The sequence below is a fragment of the Chionomys nivalis genome, chromosome X, assembly GCF_950005125.1.
Source record: "Chionomys nivalis chromosome X, mChiNiv1.1, whole genome shotgun sequence".
NCBI lineage: Eukaryota > Metazoa > Chordata > Mammalia > Rodentia > Cricetidae > Chionomys > Chionomys nivalis.
The window spans coordinates 119,253,447-119,273,385 of NC_080112.1; the positions used below are offsets into that span (position 1 = coordinate 119,253,447).

The 19,939-nt window shown below is 38.0% G+C and overlaps 1 protein-coding gene across 4 annotated transcripts in view; it reads left to right on the forward strand.

Annotated features, from left to right (window-relative positions):
• Klhl13 (kelch like family member 13) overlaps positions 1 to 19,939 on the forward strand; it is a 178,077-nt gene that overhangs the window by 60,265 nt on the left and 97,873 nt on the right. For all 4 annotated transcript variants that reach the window (XM_057760279.1, XM_057760286.1, XM_057760280.1 and 1 more), the window contains one exon: positions 14,976 to 15,047. In XM_057760279.1, coding sequence (XP_057616262.1) covers positions 14,998 to 15,047 — 50 coding nt within the window. In that variant the 5' untranslated portion in view covers positions 14,976 to 14,997. The remainder of the gene's footprint in view (positions 1 to 14,975; positions 15,048 to 19,939) is intronic.

Sequence of the window (19,939 nt, forward strand, 5' to 3'; positions counted from 1 at the left end):
GTCCATACAAGAGCAGTTTCTTGCCCAAATGGCTATCAAACTCCATAAGGAGCCTCTTCAATGCCCATCTTCCTCTTGAAGTAGCTGGCAGACGTGTCTCATTGTCATGAAAAGCCCTAAATTATTAAAACATTTAAAATTACATATTCTGTAGTCTTTGAAAGATATGAAGAATGCCTATCCAACTGAAATATATCTCTATACATCCAGAAAATCTAACTAACATGACTACAAGCTTTACTATTATCGATGATTATCCATTAGCAACATATATTTCCTAATTATACATTACATTTTTACAATCACAATACCTTAATCAAGATCAGAAATACATATACATATAACAAAATTGACCTTAAAATCCACACCAATGCAAAGTATTCATATCTATATCATATCCCCCTTTAAATGTAAAAGAACATTTATAAACAATATTTGGGAACATGGGCACAGTTTTTTTTCTCCAAACTGCTTCCTGCTGAATGGGGGCGCTGTATTCAGATCTTTCATGGTGTAACCTGTGTGTCAGGGTCATCTCAGTCGGCAGTTGAGTGAAGTAATTTTCTGAAGGTGTTCACAGCAACCTTTCAGGAGGGCGTGGTCTATCATACCATATTGGTATAGACGCAATCCACAGAGTCTCATCCTCTGTGAAAACAAAAGAAGACCCTCTCCAAAGCATCATATCCTTAGACCCATATTATGAAATCATAATACCCTTGTATCCATTCTGGTTTAGCTTGGCAGCCCATATAATGAAATGTCTCTCTGCACTTAGCTCCTTTACAGTCAAAAATTTTAAAGAAAACACAATAATACAAAGAATCCAGACTCTCTGTGAATTTTCATTTTTTACGTGGCTTATTTTTCTTTATTTCTTTTAATCTATAATCATGTGTACTCTGTCTCTTTAAAGACTTTACCCTTTTTTAAAGACATTAACTTTATTCTTTATATATATATTTTTTTCTCTCTCTCAAGCCTACGTACATTCATCCAACAGTGTCTGAATCAGTTCTATTGTGAATCTGTAATTCTTTTTGCTATCCAGGAGCATTTCTTAAAATGTTAAGCACTTCTTAAAAACTTAAGTTGCACCATGTACAGATAATATGGTACCGCCTGTGTCCTGCTCAGTCCAAACCTTAACTGCGCTGTTATTATGGTAATTATGGTAGTTCCTGCCTGAGACCAGCACAGTTCAGCACAGCGGAGCTGAGTTGCTCCTGCCTCAGAGCCATTTGGTGCCCCTGAGTGACACACAGTTCCAGGCACACAGCAGTCCACATTGCCATCAAGAAAGCCATAGCACTTTACTCCAAATGATCCATTCAAAAGCTCTGTCTCCAGCAGGAGCCAGACAGAGATTGCGATGGCAGCACAGCCCAGAAAGCCGGCATTTTAAAACAGCCAGTTTTTTCCTGTTGCTGAGTCAGGACAATTTCTTTGCCTCACGCAACCCACAAACAGCAAAAAGCTGTCTTAAATTCTCTCTGTGTCCTTTTTAAGCCCTCTCAGGTTTTACGTGGAGTTCATTATCACGCTGGGCGCCACTCTGTTGAAGTGGGAGCGGTGGGGCTGCATCCCCGGCACCCAGCCGCCCGCATGGCTAGCTTATGCCCGAAATAATTACACGGAAACTGTATTCTTTTGAACATTGCCTAGCCCATTAGTTCCAGCCTCTTATTGGCTAGCTCTTACATATTGATCTAACCCATTTCTAATATTCTGTGTAGTACCACGAGCTGGCTTACCAGGAAAGATCTTAACCTGCGTCTGTCTGGAGTGGGAGAATCATGGCGACTCACTGACTCAGCTTCTTTCTCCCAGCATTCTGTTCTGTTTACTCCACCCACCTAAGGGTTGGCCTATCAAATGGGCCTAGGCAGTTTCTTTATTAATTAACCAATGAAAGCAACAGATTAATACAAGACCCACCTCCATCACACCATGACTAAGGCAACTTATAGAAGAGTTTATTTGGGCTTACGATTTCAGATGGTCAGAGTCCATGGCAGCGTATTGGAGGCAGCAGATGGCAGCAACTGCATGTTGAGAGCAAAAGCTGCGGGCTCACATCTTGAACTGTAAGCACAAAGCAGAGAAAGCCAACAAGAAATGGTGTGCATTTCTAAGTAATCAAAGCCTGCTTCTAGTGACATACTTCCTTCCACAAGGCCACACCTCCTAATCCTCTACAAACAGTGCAACCAACTAAGGACTTACCATTCAAATACCAAAAACTATGGGAACATCTCATTTAATTCTCCCAATTCTTCTCTCTAAGTAATTTGATTGAAATTATACTGAGGAAAAAAAAACAGCTTGTATATAAAATTGAGTCTGTCTGCCCTTGACTATGTTGTATATGCATCTAATACTTATTTTCTCAGATCCTTTATTATTTTATGTACTTCTGTAAAGTTTTTAAACTTAAACCTTTCAGCATATATTGAGGTTTTCCTCAGGTATTTTTACAAGATACTTATGAGTGATTTTTTTTCTTGACGTTTAGAATGTGACATTTGTGGAATAAAAGTAGTCCTTTTGTTTATAGGATCAACATTCTTACATTGAGCTGCTAACTGTGCCAGGTTTCCAGATAATTTGTCTACACAATGCAAAAGAAATGTTATATTAGCTGCAAATCATTAGGTCTTAGACTGTCTTCTTTGATTGTGCAGCAGCAGCATCCCTTGGGAACTTGTTAGAAATGCAGGTTCTCTGTACTCATTTCATCCTAAATGAATGAGAAACTGTTTGTAGCAATCTGTATTTAACATCTCTCTCGGGACTTCTGATGCTCAAGCTTGTAGGCCGCTGATACAGAGAAATTTTCCTGTTGTTACTTCTATTTTTTCCTCTCTTGTATTTTTTCTTGTAATATTGTGTTGTAGGAGTCAGTGGAAACAAATTACTAACTTCCAAGAGTAAGAGGGAGGTAGGGATTATGGGATACACGCATTCTTTCTCATTTTTTCAGTTTTTTAATTTAAATAATCAGGAAGAGTTTCGATTTTGGTGATTAGCAGAAGTGATTCAAAGTGAGACATGGTAGGCAAGCAAAAGTATCAGTGTTAAATTGCAAGACAGCAAGTCAGCTGGGCCTGGCATTTGACGCTAAATAAATGTTTGTTAAAGAAAATTTAGCCCTTTTAATAATAGGCCAACTATTTGAAAATAATAGAGATTTTAAAAATAGGAGTGCAATATAATCATTAGTAATAATGATTACTTGCAAAAATGGCAAGTGATGTCATAAGACAACAATAGAGCCCAAGGGATTCCTAAATATATTATGAGTGACAAAATTAGAGACCATGAACGACCTTGTTGAGAAGGAAAGCGTGATGCTCTAAAAAAGCACCGTGATTAAATGTATATGGCATATACTGGACAGCAAGGTGGTGCACGGTGATAACATGGGCATAGTACCTCAGTGACTAGAACAGCAACCTGAATTTCTAGAGAAGTTTGGGTCATCTATGTCGTCATTCCACCAGAAAGAGCAGGAATCAGATGAATCATAGAAATCTCTTCATTCAAGTGGGAGTTTGGATCTAGAAACAGTTGTTACTGTAATTTTCTGGACCCAGGAAATTCAATGAAGTTGACAATCAGCTGACATCATTGAAGCATCCCTAAACTTATGGTGAGAGGAAAGAGGATTTGTACTATGTATCCTGAGCACCTCTTTCCAGGTTTAGTGCTCCATAAAAAAAGAATGTTATATTTAAAAAAAAACAAAAACAAGTCAGTTCCATCATGATAATGGTTATTGACAGCCCTACTTGATTACAGTCACCAATAGATTTTTCAGACCTACAGACTTGACTCAAAAGAGGTCATTGGGAAACCAGGCAAGCTGATCACTTACTTCAGTGATGCATTATGCATTTAGCCAAAACATTTAAGATAGTGTGGCTGTTCTAGTTTATGTTACACAGTTAGAAGGGGTGACTATATGGGAACATACCACTTCAGTATTCAAGTATAGATTTACTATGAGAGGGAAGTTACTACTTACTGCAATAGTTGGCATATAGGTGTTGGGTTATGACGTCTTCTATGATGCAGGTAGGAGGGAACTAGGAGCTTAAAAGATAGTTTATCATTTTGTGCCTTTTTTGAAATACTAAAGAGAGAACCCAGTGCTTCGTGTATGGTAGTCAGTGATGTTCCACTGGAATACATTAACAGTTCTTTCTGTGACATTTTAACATGTATGCTTTGCAAGTATACATGGCTTCTGGTATTGGGTGTCTAGGGGATTCCTCTGTGTGAGCATGAATGTGTATGTCTCTGCATTTATATTGTTTCTTTTGCTCTTCTGGTTTGATTTTTGTGTCATATTTGTTTTGTTTGTTTTTGAGTAATTTTTTAAAATTTTATTATTATCCCTTAGAAGCCTGACATTTTCTAATAGACAGGAAGGGAGTGGATCTGGATGGGAGGGAGGTGTTGAGGAGCTGGGAGGAGTAGAGGGAGGGAAAACTGTAATCTAGTTATATTGTATAAAAAAATCCATTTTCAATAAAAGAAAAGAGAGAGGGAAAATGTAACCTTTCATTTATTAAAGCTCAAAGAACACATTTCTGATTATTAAACTTCAGATTTCATGATTTCAAGATAATTTCATATTTTCAGTGATGCTTCTATATTTAACTTGAGTTAGAGGGATGCAGTTAAATTCGATCTTGCTTGATTTTGAAAATGTTTTGATTTCGTGGTGCTGAGCATTTCCCACCAGTCCTGTCAGGATCCTTTCCTTATAGCAGGACTCATCACAATTTTACATGAAGATAGACTCTTATAGAAACTTCTACAATTTCTTTCATATAACATCAATTCAATTCCTAAATAAGGGTTACCTTATGTGATATGAAATTAACTTGGGATAACTCAAGTCTCATTATTTTTAAAGCTATTCTTTTACAGACATGGATAGAGTGATAGGGTGGTATTTAATTAAATGTAAAGTCATAGGAATTGATTTGAAATACTAGATAATAATATGTATTTCTTTATGTAAGGTTGAGGCCTCATAGTTGTTCCTGTCCATTTTGGCATGCCTGTTGTTCTTGAAACATTAGATTTGTGAGTTACTGAAATGCTCATGGCAAAATCCCTTGACTTATACAAGATATCTCAACTATGAGGAGTAGGCTTGTCAGTTTTATTTCTAGTGAGCTAAGTAGAATATTTTAAAGGCAAGCTATAATTAGGTCTTTGTCAGGTGTGTTCTCTGAGTAGTGATTAATTTCCCTTTTTATTTGTCAGGTTGTCACAGGCAATGAGAAGTGTGGCTTTTTCCCTTTTTTTTTTTATCGAAGGGTTAATGAAGGTTGAGACATGGTCTCATAATGTGGCTCAGATTGACTTCAAACTTAAGATCCTTTGCATTCTGGGTTCTAGGATTAAAAGCATACACCAACATTACCAACTGAAGTATGTCTTTTTAGTTATAGTGCTTGTCTGGTTAGGTTTTTGAAAGTTTATTTTATCTTTAGAGATTATAATTTAATTGCAACATTTCTCCCTTCCCTGTTCTCATTTGATCCATCAATCCACTGGATCTTACAGTCTCCCCATACCCTTTCTACAATGTTCTCTGAGCCCAGGTGTGGGAGTGTTTTGTAGATATATTGGGACTGAGCTCCTCAACTCTGCATTTTGTGTAATGGTATTTGTCTAATTTAAAGAGAAGCTTCCTTGATGATGGGTGGAGATCATACTACCTGTATTTATAGATTTTTATAGATTGTTGTTAGAGATTTTTCTGGTTTAGTAAATTAGTGGTTGTTTAATTTTTTGAGATTTATGTATTTTTATTTAATGTGTATGGGTGTTTTGCCTGCATGTATGTATACCACATGTATGCAGTACCCACAGAGTTCAGAAGAGGGCATCAGTTCCCCTGCAAATGGACTTAACAGAGGTTGTAAGCCAGCATGTGGGTGCTGGGAATTGAACCAGAGTCCTCTGAAAGAGCAGTTAGTATTCTTAACTGAGACATCTCCTTATTCTTGAACACTTTCTTTTTATAATATGTGAAATCTTAGGAGCATGTCTTTGTTTTGTTTTAAGCTTGGAGGCAGAGTCATCATATTTTACCAGCTCATAAGCATTGTCCCTACTTTGGGGCAGTGATCATGTCTACATTTTTATTTATGTATTTTATAATATTTAGATTTTATTTATTTGTGTTGTTTAAATTATTTATTATTTATAATGTGTGTGATAGGTCTGTATTATTATAGGTATATGTGTGCAGATGAGGGGACAATTTTCCAGAGTAGTTCTCTATTTCTATCTTTTTCAGGCTGGGTTTCTCATTCTTCCAGATGATTGTCCTGTCTTCAGGGCCCATCTTGCCCTAGGAGTGTTTGGTTTTTCCATCTGACTTTTTACATAATCATTAGGCTTATATAGATAATTAATTCTTTCACTTGCTGATCCATCTCCTTCATGCTGCCCCCACTTATTTTTTTAAATTACTTTAAAAATATTTTTCTTGACTTCCTTGCTCATGTTCTCCCTCCTTCTGTTCCTCATTTGGACCTTGGGAGCTCAGTTCATTGTTACAGGGGGGCACCCACCCACTGAGATGATGGGGCTGATCTATTAGGAGATCACCAAGGCCAGCTGGACTGGGACTGAAAATGCATGGGATAAAACCAGATTCACTGAATATGGTGGACAATGAGGGCTGCTGAGAAGCCAAGGACAATGGCACTGGGTTTTGACCCTACTGCATGTACTGGCTTTGTGGGAGCCTAGCCGGTTTGGATGCTCACCTTCCTAGACCTGGATGGAGAGGGGAGGACCTTGGACTGCCCACAGGGCAGGGAACCCTGACTGCTCTTTGGATTGGAGAGGGAGGGTGGAGAGGAGTGGGGGGAGGGGAGTGGGGGGAGAGGGAGGGAAAAGGGAGGCGGGGAGGAAGCGGAATTTTTTAATTAAAAAAATTTAATAATAAAAAAAGAAAGAAAATGGAGACTAAAAAATATTTTTCTTTTATTTTTGAAATTCTAATCCAATTATATCATTTTCCCCTAGGGAAGGGGAAACTCTTTCATATAACCTTCCTTGTTCTCTTTGAAGTTCATATTCCTAAATGTAACCTGCTTGGTCTGTATGATGCTACTTGCATATATGTTTTCATGATGACTCTTTGGTATTAGAAAACCAGTTGGTGTGCTCTTCCATGGGGAAGACCATTTCTCCAAGTCTCGGTATTCCTTAGTTGCTTGTATTTCTTTATGTAAGGTTGAGGCCTCATAGTTGTTCCTGTCCATTTTGGCATGCCTGTTGTTGTCTTTGTTCATCTTATGGTGAGACTTCATGGGTGTAGTTTCTGACATTTCTAGGATACACAGTCTCTCAGCAAACTTCCTGTTATCCTGGTTCCTACAGATTTCCTGTACCTATTTCTACAATGTTTTCTGAACTTTAGGCGCAGGAGTTGTTTTGGAGATGCATTCAGTGGGACTGCAAAGAGAAGTTTTATTGCTGAAAGGTGAGGACTGCATTTATCTTTGTATAAAGACAAATGTACCCCAAAGCCATGCCTCAACCTAGTCCAGCCTCTCAAAGGTCATTGGCTGAAGGAGGTTCCGCATCTCCTCCCCCTTTTGTCTAAATAAGAGAGTTCAAAACCCAATACAAAACTATATATAATAAGAACAGATATTAAGTATAAAGTTAGAATTACAACAATCATAAACAATATTAAGCAAGGAACATATGCTAAATGTTTCAATAATTACTCTATCTTAAGGAGTCTAAGTCTTGTATTAGAAATGGCTTGGCTAGGAACTCAGGACTGCGAGGGGGGCACCCACACACTGAGACAATGGGGATGTTCTATCGGGAACTCACCAAGGCCAGCTGGCCTGGGTCAGAAAAAGCATGGGATAAAACCGGACTCGCTGAACATAGCAGACAATGAGGACTACTGAGAACTCAAGAACAATGGCAATGGGTTTTTGATCCTACTGCACGTACTGGCTTTGTGGGAGCCTAGGCAGTTTGGATACTCCTCTAAATAGACCGGGATGGAGGTGGATGGTCTTTGGACTTCCCACAGGGCAGGGAACCCTGATTGCTCTTAGGGCAGACGAGGGAGGGGGACTTGATAGGGGGAGGGGGAGGGAAATGGGAGGTGGTGGTGGGGAGGAGGCAGAAATCTTCAATAAATAAATAAATAAATAGGAAAAAAATAAAAAAATAAAAACCACTGGAAAGCAAAAAAAAGAAATGGCTTGGCTAGAATGTAAGAGGAAGGTAACTATGACTATCTAGTCTTCAACCCCATCGAAGGTGTGAGAAGGGAGATAATATTACTTGAATAGGTAGGAAGTGCAATCAAGCTGCTTCCAAAATGTGCAGTAGATGACAGAGACAACTGGCTACCCGAGCAGTCACCCAAAGTCTCATTTGCAATGTTGAAACAACCAACTTTGGCTAAGGCCTAAAGTAACTGACAGACATTTTTCACAGGCAGAAAAATTTTTCAAAACTGTCTTATCCTGTTTTGGCATGGTTTGGCAGTCTTTTTTTCTTGTATCTTGTTTTTCCAGTCTGGACATCATGCATGTTGTCAGTAGTCAAGGCATGGGCAGTTTCTTGCCTAAAGGCCAGTTTTGCCAAGAAGAAAACAAGCTCCAAGTGGAGTGTCTTTGGTGTTCAACATTCTTGTGGGAATAGATCAGTAGTGCCAGAAGCAGTCGTACCTCACGTCAACATAATCCTAAGTTATTTAAATGCCATGTTCTACAGTTCCTTGAAGCAGTTGAAGATTACCTATCTATGCAGAATATAATCTCTATGTATCTAAAGAACCTGATTAGTCTAATTGTGACAAACACGAATGAATATTGACCTATAATATTTAATACCTGTATAACTTAAAGACTAAGACTTTGTATTAGAATGTTAAACAATCTTTAAACAACTGTGCAGTAAATGAGGACAATGACCTCAAAATGTAAACAATGTATAAGTATCTTGATCCAAGGTAGAAATATATAATGCAATATGATAAATATATCCTAAGTTTGTATCAGTATGAAAAATGTACTAAACAGAGGTAGAAACATGCATGCATACAATCTGACAATCTGACAAAATAACTTTGCATAGGTGTACAAACATTGTAAACAGAAGTAGGAATATATTCAATATAACAAATATAATTTGAACTTGTATCAATATACAAAATCTATACCAATGTAAATTGTTCATAAATAATAGTTCACAAGTATTCACTATTATCCACTATTATTATTAGTGTGAGTAAGCTCACACTAATCTACCTGTTATCCCATTCAGTTTTGCTCTTTTTTTCAAAGAGATCTCTGAGCCTACATAATTTCCATCCCAACCCCCAGCCCTAATCCAGTAATAATCAACCCCTAAATGATATCCTTAACCCTGAGGACAAACTTTGTTGGGAGAAGGGATGTTGTCTTCTAAAATTACTTCCACCTGTCATGGGAGTGATGCTCTTTGTATGGGATCCTGTAAAACTAAAATGATGGTTAAGTTTCAAGATTACTGTCTGGTATAATTGCAAATGGTCTCTGAGTAGTCAATAGGATTTAAGGATTATGATGTTTTAGTAAATTAGTAGTTGTAATTCTCCTCCATGAATCATGCCTGTCACTGGCCCTGGGTAGTTGGCTAGGTTTACGTATCACAAGATTTCCCTCTTGTTGAGCAGGCTTTAAGTCCAGTTAGAGAACTATTGGTTACCAACAAGTAGCACATCCCACTACTGCAATTCGCTGCCATGTTAGTAGTTGTGGTTCATAGATGTCATAGCTGGGTAGTACTTATGGTTGCTTCCCTCCTTTGAAAACTTTCAGGGCACCACCTAATACCATGAAATTTTGTCTTCAGGGGGAAGGCATTCAGGTCAGTTTCAGCTCAGGAATTCTAGGCCTTGTATGTGAAGTGCATGGTATCTTCAGCAAGGAACTTAACTTCTACCTCTGGGGTTGGGCAATAATGAAGTGCAGTAGCAATAGCCTGTAATGTTTCAGGAGTCTCTCGGACAACTCTGCCTAACAGCCAAAAGAGGGCTTCTCATGCCAGTCACTGGGGTTTTTGTAGGTGGATTTGGGCACTTAGAAGGAGCATTGTCAGCCTAGATGAAATTTTCGTTTAAACTCGATAGATATAATACACTGATTTATGTGTATTATAGGGTTTTTTAGTAGATAATAATATGATTTATGACGTGGTTTCTCAGTGTAGCCTTAGCTGTCCTCGAACTAGCTCTGTAGACCAGACTGACCTTGAACTCACAGAGATCCACCTGCCTCTGCCTCCTAAGTGCTGGGATTAAAGGCATGTACCACCACTGCCCAGCTAATTATATGGTTTTTAAACCTGGCTTTAGTTAAATTCTATGTAAATTTGATTACATGTGTTTATCCCTTCCTAATTCCATTTAATTATAAAAAGCAAATTTAAAAAATCAAGTTGGGAAAAATGCAGTAGATGCACGGAGGAGGTTAAAACTGTTTTGAACAAATTAAGTTACAGCTTAAATGAACTCCCTTTTTCTCCTTATGAGAAAAACCAACTAATTCTTTCTATGGAAATTTTCGTATCTCCAGACTTGGGAGCCCTTGGTCTGTGAGATGCAAGAGCATATGAAGAGATTTAAAACATGGGCTTATTAAAAGCCTTTATGGTAAGTGGCTAGAGTTCCATATCCTGTCATGCAAAGCCCTGTTTTTAAGGAACTGGAAGAGTCTGCTTTTGAATTTTAATGGGCAACCCCAGGCCGCGATCTGTGTCTATGAGACGAGTTGCTAGTGTGAAGCAGGGTATTGGTTAAAGGAGGAGGGCTGCATCACACTGATGCAAGGACCTAAACGGATGTGACTTACATGTATCTTGATTGCAATCTCTTGTTGGTGTGCTAAGTGACTCTGGCATGCATACCAGGCCTGAGAGGAAAACGTTCACTAAGGCTGTCATCCAAATGAGTTGTGCTGATACTGAGTATTTCTTACTTACAATGGATGTGTCCAATGTTTTTAAGAAAGGGCTGGTACATTCTGGTTGGGCCATAACCCACTTTTGTCTAGCTGAGCAAATACCCCCCCCCCCTTTTTTTTCTTTGCTGTGTGGAGATCCGCTTGTCTTGCTGCTGCTCCAGGTCGTTTTTGTCTGTAATTCCTTAGTACATTTCTCTTTGTGCGACTCTGGAGCCATCTGCCTCTTTTCTGTATGGCATCATTTTTAACCTCTGTTGGCTTAGCCTCATTATTGTTTCATAGATCACACACTTTGAACTGTTCTAACAAAATCCCAAAGAGGGTTAATTCATATAGAAAAGAAAACTACTTCTCCTATTCTACAGAGTAGACCTTCAGAATCAAGGTGCCAGGCTCTTCGTGCTTTATCTTCCTGTGGGAGTCGATGAAAAGGAAAGGAGAAAGAGAGTGAGTGCACACACATAAAAGCAAGCCAAAAGCTGGTGAGATTGCCCAGCAGATAAAGGCTCTTGCTGCCAAGTTGTATGATGTGAATTCAATCTTGGGTAGTACAGGGTAGGAGAGCAGTGACTCCCACAAAGTTGACCTCTGACTTCTGTGTGCACACCATCACATGTGCCTCTTCTGAGACCAAATTCAAAAACAAGCAAACAAACAAATGAAACATTTCCTTTTATTAGGAACCTACTCCACAAGACGACCATGAATAAGGGTGTTGTCTCCACCATCCAAACATCTAACAAACCTGAACGCCTCCCAGCACAGCCACAGTAGGGGTAAAGTTGTCCAACATAGTGCTTCTGAGTGGGACACTGCCAAGGGACAGGAAGGATTATAAGTAGTTTTGAATGCTTAGCTTCAGGACACTATAGTTTTTGCCTAATTTAATTAGTATAGCAGAGCTTTATTGCTCATCTCATCCTTCTAGAGTCCTAGTCGCAATCTAGGTACATTTAGTATTTTAATGCTTTATCATATCTCCTTTAAAACACGCCATAGAGCCTGAACAAAACACAAATCTTAGAATGTAGTAGTAGCAAAGAGTTCCACAGTAGCCCAGAATGGAGTATAACAAAGGATTACTTAGTTGGAGATGAGCTCACAGTAAGGGTAGCGAGCCTCAGTCTTCTGTGTGCTGGGAACTGAGAGCCAAATCCAGCAGATAAAAGGGCCATGCGTGGTTTTCATCTGCACATATAGTGCATGAGGCCATGCCGAAAGTGGGACGGTATCTTAAAGGCTACTAGCTGAAGGAGTTTCCACAACATTAGAACATCTCAAAATCCTCTCACTATTTAGCCTGTGAACAGTGCCATCCCTAGGCAGGTAGGCCAGGACTCTATTAGAAATTTAGCTAAGAAAGCGTGGAGGAGTAAACCAGAGAACAACATTCCTGCATGGTTTCTGCTTCAGTATCTTCTTCTGGGGTCTTGTTTTGAGCTGCTGCCTGGACTTTTCTCTATGAGAGATTATAACCTGTATGCCAAGAAAACCTTTCCTTTCTTCAGGTTGGCTATGTTGCATGTTTTATCATAGCAGTAACAACAGTATAAATCAGGACAGATGGCACGAGCCTATCCTATAACTGGAAGCACCACATATTTTGTTTCTGAATACACAGCCACTATCATGGAAAGGGGCAGGAAGTTTTTCTCAGGACTCGTTTTCATAGTCTCAGAAGAAGCTGTGGTATTTCCATCCTTTGGACCTTGCATACCAGCTTGTGAGGCAAAGGGTGCTTAGTGGTTCTGAAAACAGGTGATTAGTAACTGTCCACTTAAAAGGAACATCCACAACACCGTTTCCAAGGATCCAGTATTATTACTGAAGGGCAGAAAGAGTGTAAAAGCCAAATGGAAAACCATGAAGTGTATGATAGACAAGACAATAAGTACAGCGTTTGAAATCACAAGAGCTGCATCTGACTGTATATAGGGTCTATGTAAGACTCGGTCTGTAAGCTTTCAGTCACAGATGGGGAATGTACTACTGGGGGGCAGCTAATGCCACTGCAGGGGTGTGGCAGGAGAGCGCGTCCTTGTTTTTAGTGAAGAAGGCGCCGATGAATCGTTCATGCTGCAGTGGATAGCTTCACTTCGATATCCGTAGGAGTGGAACTCTTTTAATTCAGTAGGACACACACATACACAGTTGCACACTCACACATGCACACACACACACACACACACCCCAAAGACAGGCCAAGCAATGGAGACTAGGTTGGATGATGATGTCTAATTAAGATGTGAGATGGATAGAAAAAGTATGGGGATAAGAGGAAACATAAACTATTCTATGCATGTATGAAACTGTCGAAGCATACATAAATTTATAAAAATAGACAGACAATAAAAAAGTTTTAAAAAAGGGTAAGTACAAAGTCATTTGGCTTTGAGATGCTTTAAATTTGTAGTTTCACTTAAGGTCCTTGATTACATGCAACAGTGTGATTATAAGCATAAAACGTGATGTGAACATCAATATACATACTATTTAGTCTTTTTATTTGTTTCCCTTTTCAAATTTATATAAAAAGGTCTAACAGAGTATATTTTTCTATCACTCCTATTCCATAAGAAATAAACTGGAAGAGCACTAGAGATAGATGAAGAGCCCCTCTTCCACTCTGTAATCATTTTTTTCTGTAAATTTTCATAGCAGACACTTTTGCAAACAAAGCTGCTTGTAACACATTGTTATCCTTCTAATGTGATAATTTGACTTTATTAACAAGGAACACTAAAGTAAAATATGCATTTTTATTTCCAATATGCTTAAAGAAAATATAATTTATATATAACATTATGTTATATATATTAATATAATATATACTATATAATAGATACTAATATATAACATGTTATAAGACTATGTTAATATATAACATATGTAGAATGTTAGACATTAATATATTAATATGTGTATAATGTTATATTAATATGTACATTATATAGCATTATATTTAATATCTACATTTTTCTTTTTAAAATTTTTTAAAAAAGAAAACAATCTTTTAAAATTATACATACCAATCCAAGTTATATATTATATATTAATTAATATGTGTATAATGTTATATTTATATATATTAATATATAAATTATGTAGCATTGTAATATAATATCTATCTTTTTAATTATTTATTTATTTATTTGTTTGTTTGTTTGTTTGTTTATTTATTATGTATACAATAGTCTGACTGTGCGTATGTCTGCAGGCCAGAGGAGGGCACCAGACCTCATTACAGATGGTTGTGAGCCACCATGTGGTTGCCGGGAATTGAACTCAGGACCTTTGGAAGAGCAGGCAATGCTCTTAACCACTGAGCCATCTCTCCAGCCCAATATCTATTTTTTTAATTGACATTCTTACAAAGAAACAGATGTAAGTGTAATTCAGTTTACTAAAACAAGATAACTGTGAAACCAATTTCATTCATTTCAAGATAAACAAAATTGCTACCTAGTGTTTAATCCCTAAGATTTAAGATGTTCTAAATTTCTGGCATATATTTTGTGCAAACCCCTGTAGAACCTTTATGGGCTTCTCAAACTTTGAGTGTCCACATTACCGTGGGAATTGATGCTGTCTTTGTATAGTGGATATTTGCCCCAACCCTTTGCTTTTCATTTCTTTTATCTAACCTAACTTCCCACAGACTTTTCAAGCCTACTGAATCTGTTTATATGTATCTTCAATTCCTCTATATGCATTGACTGTCTATAGACACTTGCTCGCTAATGACTTCACATAAAATTATCAATGCTATTTTCAGTAACTATTTAATGATTCACCATTGGGTTTTCAATATATGGTGACTATTGAACTTTGTAATATGATTCAATTTCATAATTTCTACAGGTTTTATTATGGACACTAGAAACATGGATTTATATTACAAAACTTTCCTAAATTTTAAAAATATCACTATTGTGAATTTTGGCTTTTTTTCTTCCTGAATAGGTCTGTTCAGCTCTGAGAGGTGATGGATATTCTACACAGAGGAGAATTAGTTGCTGCGATACTCCGCAACCGGTATTTATGGAAATAATTTACTTTATAAGTTGTATGATTTCTCTATTTTATATGCTTAACATAGAAGGTAATAACTATTTATTCAATGCCTAGCTTAAAAATAGGAATTACTTTTTAAATAATAGAATGGCTAAGTGATCAGATACATAAGGAGTGTTGCTGACACTGTGTTCTGAGCTAATGATGAAGAGAGCGTACCTAGAAAACACACTGGATATAAAGTGTGAACAGTTGGCGTACAGTCACTGGAGATTATGATTTCAAATTTTAGTTTTAAAAGCATTATCTGTGAATAAATACAATCATAGCTTCATAGTAAAAGTCCCAATAACATTTTTTAAATAGTACTTCCCTGTGATTATACAGAGATTTCTGTCACTAAAAATCCAGTTATATGCTTTCCACTGAGTTACTGTGAGCCATTAGAGCGCTCCAAGGCAGGTTAAGAATTTAAATTAACGGTTTAAAGAAAAATAGACTTGTTTATGCATGTGTAAAAGAATATTTCTCCTTCCTAGTAGTTTGATTGCGGAGTTTGGGTGAAGCTTTGGAAATAGCATGTCCCACAGAGTTTTCTGTGTTCTGGTTATTTGCATGGTAGGAGTCTTGAGGAATGTTCTTATCTGTTCTAAACTTCAATTTCATCCTCTGTGAAGTGGGGCCAGTAATGCCTCCATTGCATGCTGTAGTATGGTATGTGTATGCCTGTAATGGGTGTGAGGGGAAAGAGGGAGGGCACAGTTGGCAGCAGGCTTGGCAAATAGTAAGTGATATGAAAGTGCGAGTATTATTGAAATTTTAGTGTGGGACTTTAGTTATTAGAATGTGGCACAGCTATACAGGGGACATCATTTCCATTAATAATAGATGCATATACAACTGGAATCCTGTAAGTTATAATGGAGGTGAAAAACCCTATGTAGTCACCCTAGCAACACAGGACAGTTCATTAGGTGTGTATTTGTGAAGGTAGTGATAGAAACGAACCTATTTTTCTGCATGTTATATACAAGTTCACCTATTAGTTGTGTGGAAGATAGAATAATAATGATAATAAATGACTAAGTTACTGGATTGTGTGTTCATTATACTACACTTCTAATATTATTTTAGATTGTGATCCTATTCATATAAAATGTTTGCTATAAATAATATACTGTGTTACAGTGACATTAACCTCATGTGGAATATTTTTACATTGTCTGTAGTGTCTGCCATCTAAGTTTGTGTAAATGTGTGGATGTACTATATGCTATGTACACAGCGATAAACTTACCTAATGATTTATTTCGCAGAACATATCCCCAATCATTAAGTGAGTCATAATGAATTTGTGATTCTGAATTCTGAGGTATTTTAAAATACAGTTGAATTGTAAGACAAAACATGGGAATGGTTAAGACAGAAGTGGAACATATATAAAGTCATGGCTATTTGATGTATAGTATATAATGGGTTTTACATAACAATCCCATTAAGTAATCATTTAAAGGATGCTGATGTATCGGGATGTGAACTCTCAACATCTTTGGAAGGGTGTGGTACGAATCTGTACTGGGAGACTGTAAGATATATTTGCTCAATAACGCAGAAATCAGTAAAATGAGAAAAATAATTTGTGGTCATCTTTGGTGAAAAGACAGAGAAGACTCCCGCCAAAGAAGCAGGTAGGTTAAGTGCAGATCTTCACCTTTTCCTTCCCTCCTCCAAATCAATCCCCCCAGTTTCCTCCCCAGCCCTGTAGCAGACCACCTACTGCGGCCTTCTATCCTCTTCCCCTATTTTCAGTGGATCAAACAGATATTCCCCTCCAAACTTCCTCCCGGACCCCACACTCAATTCTTTTTTTTTTTTTTCAATTTTGAAGATTTTATTTTTCTTTCTGACCACGTATACATGTAGCAGGAGTGGACGTGCTGTGCTTGTGAGAGCAATATCTCTGGAGCCCAGACCGAGCTGTTGGATGCCTTAGGACTGGAGGTACAGGAAGTTGAAAGGTATCATGAATGCTAAGAATTGAACTCCAATTCTCTGCAAGGGGCCTTCTGAGTCATCTCTCCAGCCCCCTCAAACATAAATTTCACAGAACATTAAGTCAGCACGAATTCTTTGAAAAGATGCCTTTTTCTCAGAAATTTTCTTAAGCGATCTGAGAAAGATTCCTAATTACAGACTCTAGAGAACCCACTTCATTTATCACAGCCTCCAGCTCCTGCGTGCATTCCTGGGAACCAGCAGGCGCTGTGGATCGTCACTGCTCCTTCCTCACTCCAGAGCCCATATGCCACTCTCCCCCCAACTCTGTAACAGACCACTTGTTGCAGCCTTCCTCTCCCTGCAGCCTCCCGCTCCAGTGGATCACACAGATCTGCTCCAAACTTCCTACCAGTTCATCCTGTGAGCTCAGCCCCGGGCTCCAGCAGGCATTCCCTAGGAACCTACCAGCTAAGCCTGCCAAAGATGCAGTATGTCAGCTAGACAGGTAGCACACTTCAAATCTTCACTTTCCCTCCTCTCCTCCACATCCGATCCTTCAGTTTGCGCCCCCAGCTCTGTAACTCACTACCTCTTGTAACTTCTCATGTTCTGCCCCCTTACTAGGGGACTGAGCAGATTCTGGTAAACACGCTGCTTTGCTGCTTCCTGTGGGCTCCATAAGGCCCCTCTAGTCCATCACCTTTCCTAAGTATGAGCACTCAATACTTAGAAACACATTTTACCTGGAACCCTCATTGACTGCACCTATCAGGATCCCAAAGGAATTTCCTACCAGGCAACACAGAGCCACCACACTCTCCAAAGAACCGGAGAGGGCAACAGAAACCACAAAACACTCACCCAAGAAAGATAAGACCAGATACCAACACCTAGAATTGGTCTTCCCAAACCCAGGTGCCTACAACGCATAAAAATACAATCAATCACACTCAGGACAATATGTTTCCACTAGAGTCCTACAACCCTACCATAGCAGACCCTGAGAACTGCAATACAGCTGAAGCCCAAGACAAGGACCTTAAAATAGCCTTTATGGATATGATAGAGGCCCTTAAAGAGGAAACTAATAAATCCCTTTAAAACTCTATGAAAACACAAACAACAGTGGAAGGAAATGAGTAAAATAGTTTAAGACCTGGAAGTGGGAATCAAATCAGTGAAGAACACCCAAAGTGAGAAAAAGCTGGAAATGAAAAATTTAAGAGCTTGAACAGGAACTTCAAAGGTAAGCCTCACCAATGGAATACAAGAGATGGAAGAGAGATTCTTGGACATTGAAGAGTGATAGAAGAAATGGATACCTCAATTAAAGAAAATGTTAAATCTTTAAAAATCCTGGCACAAAACATCCAGGAAATATGGGACACTATGAAAAGACCAAATCTAAGAAAAATAGGAATGCAGGAAGGGGAAGAAACCCAGGTCAAAGACATAGAAAATGTTTTTATCAAAATCATAGATGAAAATTTTTCTGTGCTTATCAAGGTGCAAGAAGCATACAGAACACCAGAAGACTCAGCCAGAAAAGAAAGTCCTCTCAGCACATAATAATCAAAACACTAAACACACAGAACAAAGAAAGAATATTAGAGGCTGCAAAGGAAAAAGATCAAGTAGCATATAAAGGGAGAACTATTAGAATTATATCTGACTTCTAAATAGAGACTAAAGCCAGAAGGGCCTGGACAGATGTGCTCCAGACTCTAAAAGACCACAGATGCCAGTCCAAACTAGCAAAACTGTTGTGATTGCCATTTTTGGTTATCAGTTTGACTACATATGGAATTAAATAAAACCCCAAAATAGAGTACACACATGTGAGGGATTTTGGCTTAATTTTAATTAGGAAGATTTACTTCTAATTCAGATCTTTGAGGTAAGAAGACACATATTTAATCCAGATATTAAAGCAAGGAGACACACCTTTAATTCAGATCTAATCTGGGCCACACCTTTTACTGGAAACCTATATAGGGACATGGGAGGTAAAAAAGCTTTTGCTCTTTGCCTGTTTGGTCTTGCCTTGCTAGCAAGTCCCTACTTTCCCTGACATTAGAACCTGCTTCTTCAGAATTCCATTGTATCCCGAATAATAGCTGAGACACCTAGCAGTGTAGACTGAGCAACTACTGTATTCTTGGAGTTTCTGTCCTTACCCAACTAGTGGTGGATCAGCTGGTCCACAGTTTGTAAGTCATTCTAATAGATCCCCCTTCTCTCTGGACACAAAGCAGGTCTCTACAAATACAAGAAAATTGAAATAAAACCTTGCATCTTCTTTGGCCACCATCGATTAGCTGGATATCAACAACATCAGAAACAACAGAAAGTTTACAAAGCCATGGAAACTGAACAATTCACTGCTGAAGGATAAATTCATTAAAACAGAAATTCAGAAAGAAATTAAAAACATTCTAGAATTGAGTGAAAGTAAGTACACATAACACCCAAACTTACAGAAAACTATAAAGGCAGTTCTAAGAGGCAAGTTAATAGCAGCAAGTGCCTATATAAAAGTTTGGAGAGATCTCATACTAGTAGCAACACATCTGAAAGCTCTAGAACAAAAATAAGAAACCACACCTAAAATGAGCAGACAGAAAGAAATAATCAAACTCTGAGCTGAAGTCAATAAAATAAATAACAAGTAACCAACATAAAGACTCAACTAAGCAAAGATTTCATTCTTTTAGAAAATCAGTAAGATTTCACAATTAGCTAAGAGTCAGACAGAGAAATAATAAAATTAGAAGTGGAATGGGGTACATAACAACACACCAAGGAAATCCAGAGAAACATAAGGACACACTTTGATTTACCAAATTGAAAAAAATATCTAAAAGAAATTTTTGTGATATATACCACTTAAAAAATTTAAATCAAGATCAAATAAA